At 47.2% G+C, this 15,430-nt stretch overlaps 2 protein-coding genes across 4 annotated transcripts in view; one reads left to right on the top strand and one right to left on the bottom strand.

The window, feature by feature from the left end:
* The window catches only part of cntnap2a (contactin associated protein 2a), a 217,510-nt gene that overhangs the window by 144,057 nt on the left and 58,023 nt on the right, over positions 1–15,430 (bottom strand). The window lies entirely within an intron of this gene.
* LOC130206228 (girdin-like) overlaps positions 1–15,430 on the top strand; it is a 35,564-nt gene that overhangs the window by 16,555 nt on the left and 3,579 nt on the right. The window contains exons 3-8 of one of the 3 annotated variants that reach the window (XM_056434086.1): positions 10,049–10,174; positions 10,630–10,746; positions 11,200–11,325; positions 11,781–11,897; positions 12,349–12,474; positions 12,928–13,044. In XM_056434086.1, coding sequence (XP_056290061.1) covers positions 10,049–10,174; positions 10,630–10,746; positions 11,200–11,325; positions 11,781–11,897; positions 12,349–12,474; positions 12,928–13,044 — 729 coding nt within the window. The remainder of the gene's footprint in view (positions 1–10,048; positions 10,175–10,629; positions 10,747–11,199; positions 11,326–11,780; positions 11,898–12,348; positions 12,475–12,927; positions 13,045–15,430) is intronic. The other 2 variants (XM_056434087.1, XM_056434088.1) reach the window with 2 other exon arrangements.

The raw sequence follows: 15,430 nt of genomic DNA on the forward strand, positions 1-15,430 counted from the left end.
CTGGTTGACTGGGAGGGTTATGGTCCAGAGGAGAGATCCTGGGTTCCGGCGCGACACATTCTGGATCCCCCTCTCATCAGGGAGTTTCACCGCAGCCACCCTGACCAGCCCGCCAAGGGTCCTGTGGCCACAGTGGCTACACAGCCAAACCCTGTTCCCTCTCGGTCATCGACGGAGTCAGATGTTGATGAGGAGGAGTCGTCTTCCGATCACGACAACTCACCCGTCGAGGAGGAGAGGATGGGGAGGTCGGATGAGTATTAACCCTTGGACTGTTCCTGTCGTGCCGCAGAGACATGTTAAACAAGCAGGTGTTCGTCTACCTAGATGACATTCTTATTTTCTCGAGGTCCCAAGAGGAGCACATTCACCATGTCCAAGCAGTCCATCAACGTCTTCTGAGGAATTCTCTGTTCGTTAAGGCAGAGAAGTGTGAATTCCACGCCTCTTCTGTCTCCTTCCTGGGTTATATCGTTGGGACAAGGGATCGTGCAGATGGACCCTGCCAAGGTGGCAGCAGTAACATCCTGGCCCATCCCTGACTCGCGTAAGCAGCTGCAACGATTCCTGGGGTTCGGCAACTTCTATCGGAGGTTTATCCGCGGTTATAGCACCGTAGCTGCCCCACTCACGGCCCTCACCTCATCTAAGGTCCAGTTCCGGTGGTCACCCTCGGAGGAGGGGGCCTTCCAGGGACTTAAGGCCTGGTTTACCTTCGCTCCTATCCTCCAAGTTCCTGACCCCGAGCGACAGTTTGTTGTTGAGGTGGATGCCTCAGATATGGGAGTGGGGGCCATCCTTTCTCAGCAGGCTTCCAGTGACCAGAAGCTCCACCCATGCGCCTTCTTCTCTAGGCGGCTCTCTCCTGCTGAGAGGAACTATGATGTTGGTAACCGAGAGCTGCTTGCCGTTAAGCTGGCCCTTGAAGAGTGGTGCCACTGGCTTGAGGGGACCAGTCTGCCATTTTTGTGTTGGACTGATCACAAGAATCTCGAGTACAGTCAGTCCGCCAAGAGGCTCAACTCTCGGCAAGCCAGATGGTCTCTGTTTTTACCCGGTTTAACTTTTCACTCTGTTACAGGCCTGGTACCCGTAACGTCAAGCCAGACGCCCTGTCCCACCAGTTTGTGGACAAGGGGGATTCCACCCCTTGTGATGACAACATCCTTTCTGCCCCAGTCTTGGTGGCCGCTATCACCTGGGAGGTAGAGGATAGAGTCAAGGCTGCCCTGGAGGTCCAGCCCGGCCCGAGCTCCTGTCCCCCTAACCGTCTGTTTGTTCCCCAAACCCTGAGGTCGGAGGTCCTCCAGTGGGCCCATAGCTCCAAGCTCACTTGCCATCCTGGGAGCCAGCGTACTAGGGATACCTTGCAGCAGAGGTTCTGGTGGGCTACTCTGGAGAAGGACACCCGGGAATTCGTCAACGCCTGTCCTGTCTGCAACCGGCACAAACCTTCCCACCAGGCTCCCGCTGGTTTCCTGCAACCGCTGTCTGTGCCCCATCGGCCCTGGTCTCACATCTCCCTGGACTTTGTTACTGGTCTCCCACTGTCCAACAATCACACCGCCATCCAACAGAGGTAGATCGGTTCAGCAAGATGGCCCACTTTGTGCCCTTGCCCAAGCTCCCCTCGGCCAAGGAGACTGCTGAGCTGGTTCTGCTGCACGTCTTCCGGCTTCACGGTCTTCCCACAGACGTAGTCTCTGACCGGGGTCCTCAGTTTACATCCGTGTTCTGGAGGGAGTTCTGCACATTAATTGTGGCCACAGTCAGTCTGTCATCTGGATTCCACCCACAGTCAAACGGCCAGACTGAGCGCAAGAACCAGGAAATGGAGACGGCCCTGCGGTGTTTGGTTTCCGAGACTCCAGCATCCTGGTCCCAACAGCTCCTGTGGGTCGAATATGCCCACAACACCCTGACCAGCTCTGCTACTGGTATGTCCCCGTTTCAGTGTGCCTACGGATTTCAACCTCCATTGTTTTCGGCCCTGGAGAAGGAGGTTTCCTGCCCCTCAGTCAAGGCGTTCATCCGCCGCTGCCACCGTACCTGGGCCAAGGCCAGACTGGCGCTCCTCAGCTCGGCCGACCGTTACTCCACAGCAGCCAAGCGGCACCGCTCTAAAGCCCCCATCTACCAGGTTGGCCAGAGGGTGTGGCTATCGATCAAGGACTTACCCTTGTGAGTGGAGGCGAAGAAGTTGGCACCCAGGTTCATCGGACCATTCGAGATTCTGAAGGTCATCAGCCTGGCAGTAGTGAGGCTCAAGCTGCCCCGGGCCATGCGGGTCCATCCGTCATTCCATGTCTCCAGAGTAAAGCCAGTTCGGGAGTGTCCGCTGGTTCCTGCTGAACAGCCCCCACCACCACCACGGTTCATCGAGGGAGGTCTTACCTACACGGTTCGCCGTCTGCTTCGTTCCCGCCGCCGTGGAAGAGGGCAACAGTATTTGGTCGACTGGGAGGGCTACGGACCAGAGGCGAGATGCTGGGTCCCAGCCCGACATATCCTAGATCCACCTCTCATGAGAGTTTCACCGCAGCCACCCTGACCAGCCCTCCAAGGGCTCTGTGCCCACAAGGGCTACCAGGCCAGCCCCTGTTCCCTCCCTCCCGTCTGCAGCATCAGACATCGGGGAGGAGTCAGCTTCTGATGAGGACAACTCACCCGCCGATGAGGAGAGGGGGGAGATGTCTGAGGAGTATTAGTCCTCCCCCAGATCCTCTCTGCCCACCCGGCGTGGAGATTTTGTTTTGGGACGTCAGGAGCCGTCCCTTTGAGGGGGGATTCTGTAACAGTTTAGCTCCACGCCTTCCTTTTTGTAATAGTTGTTTTCATCCTGTCACACCATCTCGTCAATCCAACTCCCCTCACCTGCCTCTGATCACTCCCTCGTTAGTCCCTCATTTCCTTCACCTGGTCCACACGCCCTTCTCACCTGCAGCCCATCCCCTCATTAGTCTCTCACTATTTATCTCCCTCACTTCCACTTGTCCTCTGCCAGATTGTCTTGTGTTTTCGTGCCAAGTTCTCCGGCGTTATTAGAGTATATTCCTGACCTGCCTGTTCTGACCCTGCCTGCCTGCCCTGACCTCTGATTCTCTGCCCTGCCCCTTTTTGGACTTGTTTGCTTCTTCGACTGATCTCCCGGTTTTGACCCAGCCTGTTTCCAACCAAAGACAGTATTCTTTGTTACTCCTGTCTGAGTCGTGCTTTTGGGTCCACTCTAATAGCGCCGTGACACTAAATGCTGGTAAGTAGTGATGGTGAGATGAAGCCTCACGAGGCATCGAACCACTTCAGTCAATTGGTTCGAGAAAGGGTTCATTTCTCGAAGCTTCATGTGCTCACGACACCACCTACTGGCCAAGTGTATAATCACAGGCAGCTGTATCTGAACCACATAATGTGAGGCATTGCATTTTTATGGCTGTTGGGAATGACTATGAATTACAAAAATGTATGACCAAATAATTTCTGTACATAAATTATCACATATGTGCATAATAAAATATGTTTTGAATGTATTCTGTGTGTGTAAATGTTCCCAAAATGGTAGTATCATATGATATGGCAGGTTGTGTAATAATGTTATTATGTCCCTTTCGGAAAATGGCATGGGCTTAAGCAGGCAGAGGACAGTGAAAGTGCTTGTGTAACTAGGAAGAGGGGACTGAATATGGTTGTGTAACTTGGACAGTGATGTACAGGACAGGGGACATTTTATTCATTTTTATTCAGAAATAACAGTTTCTCAACAGTTCCATCTTATCACCTATCCTTCCCTCCTCACTCTCCTAACTCTCCAAACTATCTCTCGCTCTAAACTCTCCAAACTCTCAACCAACAACCCACATGTTGAATGGAGCCTGAGGGGTTTATATTGCTGTCAAACCTCCCGGCAAAATCTGAACCGCTTCCCGAAGCAGTCACGTGGTACAGCCGGGCAGCGAGGCTTCGGACGTCATCATTTTTGGCTCCTCCCCGAAATGAAGCAAGGCTCGATACGCGCTTCGAGGAAACGCCCCCTCCATTACTCGACACGCGCTTCGAAGCGTCGGCACATCTCGTAACAACACTACTGGTAAGTAATTATTAAAATCTGAGACTTGGTGACATTGGTGATTGTTTAATTCAAAAATTCCTTATATGTACTGAATATATAAATATCTTTTTTCATTGCTTTGGATCTTATTGGTTTAATATTGTTAAAAAACAACATGTACACTTTCAGTTTTTTTGTGTAAATAAACAGAAAACTGACTATTGCATTAACTATTGTCAATGTAGGATTAAATAATTCTGAGATTAAACACAACAGACTAATGCAGGGGTCAGGAACCTTTTTGACTGGGAGAGCCATAAAAGCCAAATATTTCTAAATATATTTCATTGAGAGCCATATAGTATTTTTAACGTATAATCAATTAAATATGTCTTGCTTTTAATGCGACTTCTGGTGCTGCATGATGCTACGGGGGAGGGGGGGGGGGGGTGCAGGTGACTTTTTATTTGCTCCGCCCCGATGCGCGCACACGCCGGCATCGGAGCTCTGCGGCGCGCGAGACGGCAAGCGGAGAAGTGTTAATGCGACACGTAGAGACATTATGACATGCTGCTGTGGAGACGATCAATAACAGACGTTTAGTTTAATAAAAGAACAAATACGTCTTTAAGAAAGGGATCTTAAATTACTTCTGCTGTAATCTGGCGCGATAGAGAAAATTACAGAGTGGCGGGCGGAGAATTTTTTTTTAAAAACTCAAACTCAAAAGAGCCATAGGTTCCTGGACTAATGCCTACAGTCAGTGGTGTATAGCAACACAGTATAACTACTTTGTTACTGTACTGTCGTCGGTACAATTTATATCTGTACTTAACTTTACTGTTTATATTTCTATTGGCTTTCACTTTTACCAAAGAAAACTGATACTTTTACTTTGTTACATTTCCCCTGAAACATTCACTCGCTAGGAAATCAAATCTATCTTTAGAAAAATGTAATCATGAAACCAACGTCGGGGACTGTGGTGGAACAGGGACTCCAAGCAAGCAGGTTTGGCAAATCAGTCGTCCTAGCTTGCAAGTTAAATCTTTGATTAATCACATTATTGCGCAATTGCAAACAAGTGCTCTTAAAGTCGCGTTCTTTTGATTCCCAGTGATGCTAGCTAGCTAGCTAGCTAGCATGCGACTACGCGAGTAGACTCCCGCAACAAACCACGGTGGTGGAGACAAAGGATTGGAGTTTATCTTCTGCGGGGTTCGGGGGGAGACAGGTGTCTGATCTTCTAATTTAGCTACACATGCTGTATGTTAGGCTAACGTTTGCTAGTTATCGTAAATCAAATGACAAATAGTGTACTAGTGAGTTAGTGAGCTGAGGAAGTGTTGAAAGTTGCGAGATTGTTAATAATTGCAGCATTAATTGGCTAACGTTATCTAACTTAACGTTAGCTAGCCACCACACCATAGGATTGTCAGGGGTCGCGAGAGCACAGCATTACGATTTGAACCGCGTCGGAGTGCGTAAGCTGTGCGCACGCTGTCTGTGAAGTTGAACACACCTCTACCTGTCGCCCAATTGCAGATGCAGCTTGAGCAAAACCTTTGCCTATTGTGTTCAAATCAGGGATGAGTATACTTATAAACACACTGTTACAACTCCTTCATAGTGTCTTTTTGCTTTTTGGAGAATCATGATAAGTTCATAGTAGAAGCAAAACTATATCATGGAGAATACGTCCTCTTCTTACTCAGAAGGCGGCACAGGTTCTGGTCCAGGCTCTGGTCATTTCACGCCTTGACTACTGCAACTCCCTCCTGGCTGGTCTACCTGCTAAGGCCATCCGACCTCTGCAGCTCATCCAGAATGCAGCCGCTCGACTGGTCTTCAGCCTCCCGAAATTCACCCACACCACTCCGCTCCTCCGCGCTCTCCACTGGTTACCGGTGGCTGCCCGCATCCGATTCAAAACACTGGTTCTGGCATACCGTGCTCTGAACGGATCGGGCCCCGTCTACATCCGGGATATGGTCACACCGTACACCCCGGCACCTTCGCTCCGCTCTGCAACAGCCAACCGACTTGTGACTCCTGCACCTCGAGCTAACCACTCGAAATCCAGACTGTTTGCTGTCCTGGCTCCTCAGTGGTGGAACGAGCTCCCCACTGACATCAGGACAGCAGAAAGTCTCTAGATCTTCCGCCGGAGACTGAAAACACACCTTTTCCGACGATATCTGGATTAAAACACAGATTTGCACTTCAGTAGCACTTAAATAGCACTTACTTATGGTACTTTAGTAGTTTGACTATGTTGAGGAAATGTTACTTCCTGTATTCTTGTTGTTCTTAGTTTGTACTCTAGGTTGAAATGCACTTATTGTAAGTCGCTTTGGATAAAAGCGTCTGCTAAATGACATGTAATGTAATGTAATATATAATATGTACAATATATTATGTTGATTATTGTTGCTCCTGGATGGATAACAACCAACCCAATTATTCGTAACACAACTCCTTGTTCTTGGTCATGGTGGCCACAGCACTTCAAGAATAAACTTCATAATTCAAAAAATTCTGACCCTTCACTTTTTTATTAACAGCATTTACTTGTACTTTTTCTTTTAAAGTAAATTTTATATCATAAAATTACTTTTGATACTTAAGTAAAGTAAATATCAGATACTTTAGGATGTTTACTCAAGTAGTATTCTCATAGGTGACTTTTACTGTAGTCATTTTCCAAGATTCAAGATTCAAGATGTTTTATTTGTCACATACACACACAGGGTGTGCAGTGAAATGAAAGTGGCAATGCTCAGCAGGAATGTGCAAGGGCAACAAGTACACAATTACACACAAATAAAAAACAACAACACATTTACAGTAAGTGTGTGTGTGTGTGTGTGTGTGTGTGCCTAAGAGGGCAGTGTGTGGGTCTATGTGGGGTCCTGGTGAGGTCGGGTTCACAATCCTGATGGCCTGAGGAAAGAAACTCCGTCTCAGTCTCTCTGTTCTTGCAGCGTGACTACGGGCGCCTGCCTGACCGCAGCAGCTGAAACAGTCTGTTGTTGGGGTGGTGGATCCCTCATGATCCTGCCGCTCTGGTTCTGCACCTCCTGGTGTACAAGTCCTGCAGGTAGTTCAATAGTGCGCTCAGCAGCCTTCTCTGCAGAGCCTTCCTGTCCTGAGCGGAGCAGTTGCCAAACCAGGCTGTGATGCTTCCTGTCAGGGGCGCTCTACAGCTCAGAGTAGAAGGACTGAAGGATCCTCTGGGAAACTTTAAATTTCCTCAGCTGCCTGAGGTGGTAGGCGCTGCCTTGCCTTTCTCACCAGAGTGTCTGTGTTTGTTGACCATGTCAGATCCTCGGTGATGTGGACTCCCAGTATTTATCACCTCTCCACAGTAGTCCCGTTAATCCCAGTGGTGAGTAGTCGTCTGTTGTTGTACCTTCCTAAAGTCACAATCAGCTCCTTAGTTTTGGTGACATTCATGATGAGGCTGTTGTCCTGGCACCAGGTGACAGATCAGCAACTTCCTCCAGGTAGGCCTTCTGCCGTTGTCGGCCCACCACCACTGTGTCATCCATAAACTCATGATGGTGTTGGGAGCTGAACCTGGCCACACAGTCATGTGTAGAGATACAGTAGGGGCTGAGGACGCAGCTGGGGGATCCTGTGTTCAGGGTGAGGGATTTGGAGGTCACCCTGACCACCTGTGGCCTGGCGGTCAGAAGTCCAGGATCCAAGCACACAGGGGGTGTTCAGTCCCAGCTCAGGCCAGTCTGAGGGGACTATGGTGTTGAAAGCTGAACTATAATCAATGAACAGTAGTCTCACAGCCCCCTCTGCTGTCCCAGATGAGAGTGTGGGTGGCAGTACCTGGGAGACAGCATCATCCGTGGATCTGTTTGGGCGATAAGCAAACTGCATGGGTCCATGGAGGAAGGGAAGGAAGGCGCAGATGTAGTCCTTTATCAGCCTCTCCTCTCAGCATTTCATGACCACCGAGGTGAGGGCCCAGTCGGTAGTCATTCATACATGCTGGAGAAGCATTCTTGGGCACAGGGACAATAGTGGATCTCTTGAAGCAGGCGGGACCACGGACTCAGCCAGGGAGAGGTTGAATATTGTGGTGAACACTGGAGCTAGCTGGTTTGCTGGTCTTCAGTACTCGCCCAGATATGCCATCTGGACCTGCAGCTTTCCTGGTGTTCACCCTCAACAGAGCCCTCCTCACACTGTGCTCGGTCTCAGAGAGTGTGTGTTCATCCCCAGCGGTAGAACTCACCTCGCTCGGTGTTGTTGTAGCTAGCGCTGTTGTTGCTAGCCTCAAACCGTGCATAAAATGAGTTCAGAGGTGTCCGCTAGGGATGCGTCGGCACTCACCATGGCACTGCTCTCTGATCGTAGCTGGTAGCGCCTGGTGTCGCGCTGCTCCATCTGTGATTCCACTCTCTGTGCTCCTCCTTTTGATTCTTCACACGCTCCTCAGTCCATAGACCGCTGCCTTGCTCGTCCATGTTGCGGATACAAGACCCGGAGTTATAGGCAGCAATGCAGCGTTCACAGCTTCACGGATGGATCTATCAACCACGGCTTTTGAGGAAAGACCTAACTTTTACCGTGGGGATGGTGTCCGTTAAGCGTTGCTACTCTTCGCATGCTATGACGTCACTGGAACTGGATTGGATCATGTCCCAGTCGACAATACTCAGGCGTCCTGTAGCTCAGCCTCTGATTGGTCAGACCACCGCATTCGTTCCTCGTCACTACCGCTTCAGCGATCCTTTGTTTATACTCCGGAAGCAGAAAATGGCGGCATGGTCTGATTTTCCCTAACGGAGGGAGACCTTGTAGCCTCTCTTGAATGGCGTATAGCAGTGGTCAACGTTCTTCCTCTGGTAGCACCGTAATGTGCTGGTGAAAGTTCGGCATGACTTTTTTAGGTTTGCCTTGTTAAAGTCAGCCACCACCACAGCGCGTCGGGATACTTGTTCTGATGCGACATAACACATCGTGTGGTCGATAGTGCTACGTCGGTGTCCGCTTGTGGTGGAATGTGAGCTGTGGTGATGACCGAGCTGAACTCCCGGGGAAGAGGTAGCGGCGGCATGAGATCGTCAGATGTTCCAGGTTCGAGCAGGAAGAAAGAGTCTTAATGTTCTTGCGGTCGCACCACATGTTGTTCGTCATGAAGCAGACCCCTCCACCCTTAGATTTACCAGACTCTTCCGTTCTGTCTGCAGAAAACAGAGAAGGACTCGGTTGGACATATGACGATCCCGGCACCAGCGGGTCAGCCAAGTTTCCGTCAGACAAAGATATTACAATCCCATGTCCGTTGGAATCTGATCCTTGCCTAAAATCATCCATCTTATTTTCCAGAGACTGGACGTTAGCAAGAAGGATGCTGGGGCAAAGGTGGAATGGTGAACTCTCAGTCTGTTCCAATTCAGCTCCGTTTCCCTCGATGTTTTCGTCTCCCGTAGTAGCGACTCCACTGCTGTTGTTGTGGTTCGCTCGTCACGATCTCTGCCGGCCGCTGGATCGATGGAAAAAGATTGTTTTGCGCAAAAGTTTATGTCAAAAGTGTGCTGCGTCGTATTGTTGTTAGTGCCAGTGTGTTTGTGGCAAAGAAAATAATAAAAATAAACACAAAAACTAAAAGAGCGCACAATCTCCGCGGAGCTGCCGCGACGGCGACTGGACACTGCCGCGCCATCTTCGAGCAGGAGTAAGGTATCTTTACTTTTACTCAAGTATGGCTTTTGGGTAATTTATACATCACTGTTGCAATTTACTGCTTACAATTTTCACAGAAAAAACAAACAAAAACATTACAACACCAGCCACCACAGAGACCAGGGAATAAGAAAAGTCAATAAAGGTTTTGTGGACTGGGTATAAGTGGAGTTTGACGTCATATCAGTGCCCATAGGTGATTACAAACAAGAAATGTACTTTAATAAAGCCATGAAATGCTATTTTAAAACAGCTTTGCTTCAAATAACTTCATCCTCAGCCTCTATGTTTTTTCAGTGATGAACGCCACACTGACATCAAATGAAGAGAATTGGATAGTCACTACAGCGTACCTGGAAGCAACTAAAACTGAACAGCTGCTCCAGAAGAAGAAACTGGAGGACAGTGACAATCTGATTGCTGGTATGTAATTATGAAAATGGTAAACTTGGATGATTCTTTAATATCGAGAAAGAGCAGTGAAAAATCATTGGCTTCCGTGCTTCTAGTACAAGCAGCAGAACTGGCAGCCCTGTTTTCTAGAATGACAACCTGTGAGGGGGAGGTGCTGAAGCAGAAGAAGGAGATGAATGCTCCAAGAGAAGAGCTGTATATTTATAAGACTGAATTACAAAGACTTACTGCTGACACGGTTCCCAGAAAAACAAACAAACCTTACACCAGACACTATAGACTCCAGGGAATTAGAAAAGTCAATAAAGGTTCCATTTACTGGGTACGCCTACATGTTGATGTCATATTAGTATCAATAGATGATTACAAACCAGAAATGTATTTTTTATGAAGAAGTCATGGAATGCTACTTTAAAAAAGCCTTGCTTAAGAGAACATTATTCTCAGCGTCTATGGTTTTTCAGAACTAACCGCCAGAATGACAGCAAAGGAAAACCAAGTGACAGCGAACCTGGAAGCATCTAAGGCTGAAGAGGAGCGCCAGAACCAAAAACTGGAGGAGGCTGGGAGAATAATTTCTGGTGAGTACTTATTAAAATTCTAGACTTGGTGATATTGGTTACTTAAAAACGTCCTTACATGTACTGAATATATAGATCTATTTGAATTGCTTTGTATCTTATCGGTTTAATATTATAAAAAATCAACATGTACACTTTCAGTTTTTCTGTTTATTTGAGAAAATAAACTTTATACATAACTGCTAACAGTCTACCTGATCTGTGAAGCATGTTGCAACTTGCTGCTTACAATTTCCCCAGAAATAATAACAAACAAACCTTACAACACCAGACACCACAGAGACCAGGGAATATGAAAAGTCAATGAAGGTTTTGTGGACTGGGTATAAGTGGAGTATGGCATCATATCAGTGGCAATAGATTATAAAAAAACAGAAATGTATTTTAATGAAATGCTATTTTAAAACAGCTTTGCTTCAAATAACTTCATCCTCAGCCTCTATGTTTTTTCAGTGATGAACGCCAAACTGACATCAAATGAAGAGAATTTGATAGTCACTACAGCGTACCTGGAAGCAACTAAGACTGAACAGCTGCTCCAGAAGAAGAAACTGGAGCACAGTGACAATCTGATTTCTGGTGTGTAATTATGAAAATGGTAAACTTGGATGATTCTTTAATATCTAGAAAGAGCAGTGAAAAATCATTGGCTTCCGTGCTTCTAGTCCAAGCAGCAGAACTGGCAGCCCTGTTTTCTAGAATGACAACCTGTGAGGGGGAGGTGCTGAAGCAGAAGAAGGAGATGAATGCTCCAAGAGTAGAGCTGTATATTTATAAGACTGAATTACAAAGACTTACTGCTGACACGGTTCCCAGAAAAACAAACAAACCTTACACCAGACACTATAGACTCCAGGGAATTAGAAAAGTCAATAAAGGTTCCATTTACTGGGTACGCCTACATGTTGATGTCATATTAGTATCAATAGATGATTACAAACTAGAAATGTATTTTTTATGAAGAAGTCATGGAATGCTACTTTAAAGAAGCCTTGCTTAAGAGAACATTATTCTCAGCGTCTATGGTTTTTCAGAACTAACCACCAGACTGACAGCAAAGGAAAACCAAGTGACAGCGAACCTGGAAGCATCTAAGGCTGAAGAGGAGCTCCAGAACCAAAAACTGGAGGAGGCTGGGAGAATAATTTCTGGTAAGTACTTATTAAAATTCTAGACTTGGTGATATTGGTTTCTTAAAAACGTCCTTACATGTACTGAATATATAGATCTATTTGAATTGCTTTGTATCTTATCGGTTTAATATTATAAAAAATCAACATGTACACTTTCAGTTTTTCTGTTTATTTGAGAAAATAAACTTTATACATAACTGCTAACAGTCTACCTGATCTGTGAAGCATGTTGCAACTTGCTGCTTACAATTTTCCCAGAAATAATAACAAAAACCTTACAACACCAGACACCACAGAGACCAGGGAATATGAAAAGTCAATGAAGGTTTTGTGGACTGGGTATAAGTGGAGTATAGCATCATATCAGTGGCAATAGATAATTAAAAAACAGAAATGTATTTTAATGAAATGCTATTTTAAAACAGCTTTGCTTCAAATAACTTCATCCTAAGCCTCTATGTTTTTTCAGTGATGAACGCCACACTGACATCAAATGAAGAGAATTTGATAGTCACTACAGCGTACCTGGAAGCAACTAAGACTGAACAGCTGCTCCAGAAGAAGAAACTGGAGCACAGTGACAATCTGATTGCTGGTATGTAATTATGAAAATGGTAAACTTGGATGATTCTTTAATATCTAGAAAGAGCAGTGAACAATCATTGGCTTCCGTGCTTCTAGTACAAGCAGCAGAACTGGCAGCCCTGTTTTCTAGAATGACAACCTGTGAGGGGGAGGTGCTGAAGCAGGAGAAGGAGATGAATGCTCCAAGAGAAGAGCTGTATATTTATAAGACTGAATTACAAAGACTTACTGCTGACACGGTTCCCAGAAAAACAAACAAACCTTACACCAGACACTAGACTCCAGGGAATTAGAAAAGTCAATAAAGGTTCCATTTACTGGGTACGCCTACATGTTGATGTCATATTAGTATCAATAGATGATTACAAACCAGAAATGTATTTTTTATGAAGAAGTCATGGAATGCTACTTTAAAGAAGCCTTGCTTAAGAGAACATTATTCTGAGCTTCTATGGTTTTTCAGAACTAACCGCCAGAATGACAGCAAAGGAAAACCAAGTGACAGCGAACCTGGAAGCATCTAAGGCTGAAGAGGAGCTCCAGAACCAAAAACTGGAGGAGGCTGGGAGAATAATTTCTGGTTAGTACTTATTAAAATTCTAGACTTGGTGATATTGGTTACTTAAAAACGTCCTTACATGTACTGAATATATAGAACTATTTGAATTGCTTTGTATCTTATCGGTTTAATATTCTAAAAAATCAACATGTACACTTTCAGTTTTTCTGTTTATTTGAGAAAATACACTTTATACATAAATGCTTAAAATGTTTTTTTTAAAATGTTTTCTGCTTGAAAAAACCCAAACCTTTCCCCCAGAAAGAGCCAGGAAATAGGGGAAAATCCAAGGGTTTTTTCCAAAGGGGGTTTTAAGTGGAGTTTTGGCATTTTAAAGGGGGCTAATTTTAAAAAAGAAAGTATTAAAGGGAAAGCATTTAAAACGCTGCAAAAAACTTCAACCTCCGCCCTGTTTTTTTAAAAACGCAAACCCCGCTCAAAGAAGAGAATTTTACCTCCGCCCCGTGAAACAACTAAGGGGTCGAACCCGCTGGGTCCAGGGGAAAATGGAGCACGGGACAACGATTTTGGAAAAGAAAAGGTAATGGAGATTCTTTTACCCCAAAAAGGGGGTGAAAATATTGGCCCTTTGCGGACCAACACAAACTGGGAAAAACCCTTTTTCCCAGGATTGACAACCTGGGGGAGGCGCAGAAGAAGGAGAGAAGGGCCCCCCCAAAGTAGGGTTTTATTATTTTTTTAAGACTGGGGTTTTTCAAAGGAAAATTACCGAACTTTCCCAAATATAGACAGTAATAAAATGCCCTACAGAAAGAGCATTCTGGACCACTGCTACACAACAATCAGCAGGGCCTATCTTTCGTCCCTGACTGCACTGGAAACTCTGACCACGTCATGGTTCTCTGATTCCCTCGCTGAGCGAGACTAGCTCTGCAAACCTGGTGGGAAGTTCAAGAGTGGACAGTGAGGCTCTGGAGGATCACAGGCGTGCTTGGACTTGTATGCTGACTGGGATGTCTTCAGGACTGCTACCAACAGCCTGGATGAGTACACAGAGGCTGTAACCCTGTGTCACATCCTTCTGAGGACAGCTGCTGTATTCCGTAAACTACAGGGGTGAGAGTTATAACAACGACAAACCCTGGTTCACAGCGAACTCAGGAAGCTAAGACTGCAGAAGGACGAGCATTCAGGGAGTGGGAGGACAAGGACATAGTACAGGAGTCCAAATACAGGTTTAACAAGGCGGTGAGAGATGCTAGCGTCTGTGCTCTGAGAAACTGCAACAGCAGCTCTCAGCAAACAGCTCTGCTTCACAATGTCTGGAGAGAGGCTCCAGGCAGATCCACCAACCTGGCTTCTGAAAGCTCAAATCTTGCTCCGCCATGAACAATGGCCCAGCTTCTGGCAGGCAGGCTAAATAGGTTCTACTGCCTTTTGAAAAGGGTAATGGAGCAGTCTAGGACCATCCCCCACAGCCCCATCAACAAACCACAGACCATCAGCCCACCTCCCCCAGCCATCAGGGGAATCACACCTCTGGGGCACCCTCCATCCAACTCAGCAGCGACCCTGGTCATCCTGGAAAGGCGTCCAATAGGCTGTTCAAAAAAGCAGGAGCCCATAAAACAGCGGGCCCGGACTCCCGTCTCCCCTCCACACTCTGAAGCTTTTCTGGGACCGTAATGTCAGTGATTACCGACATCTTCCAACACCTCCCTGGAGACATGCCACGTTCCAGCAACTGCTTCGAAGGCCTCCCACCATCATCCCGTCCCAAAAAACCCAGATCACCGGGACTCAATGACTACAGGCCCATCGCCCTGACCTCTGTGGTGTGAAGTCCTTTGGTAACGCTTGGTCCTGTCACACCTCAAGACCATCACCGACCCCGACCTCCTGGGACCCCCCCCTGCAGTTCGCCTACAGGAAATTGGGTCTGTGTTGATGCAATCAACAATGGCCCTTCACCATCCTCCAGCATCTGGGACTCCCCAGGGAACCTCGCCCGGGATCCCTGTTTGTGGACTTCAGCTCTGCTTTCAATACAATCATCCACGTCCCTGCTGCAGGACAGCTCTCCCAGCTGCACGTGCCCGACTCCACCTGCAGGTGGATCTACAGAACTTCCTGACCGACGGGAAGCAGCACGTGAGCTGGGGGCTGCGTCTCAGGCTCCCGGACCACCAACACGGAGTTCCTACCCCCAAGGCTGTGTTCTCTCCCCTCTGCTGTTCTCTCCTGTGCACCAGCAGCTGCACCTCCAGTCTGACCAGTCAAATCAAGCTCCTAAAGTTCGCGGATGACACCACCCTGTTGGACTCATCTCTGGGTGGTGGGGCAGAGACACTACTGAGTGGGAGACTGACCACCTGGTGACCTGGTGCAACCAGGGCTCTTGGCTGGAGCTCCAACGCTCTAAAGACAGTCGAGATGGTAGGGGGTT

Source organism: Pseudoliparis swirei, chromosome 16 (assembly GCF_029220125.1).
Source record: "Pseudoliparis swirei isolate HS2019 ecotype Mariana Trench chromosome 16, NWPU_hadal_v1, whole genome shotgun sequence".
Taxonomy (NCBI): domain Eukaryota; kingdom Metazoa; phylum Chordata; class Actinopteri; order Perciformes; family Liparidae; genus Pseudoliparis; species Pseudoliparis swirei.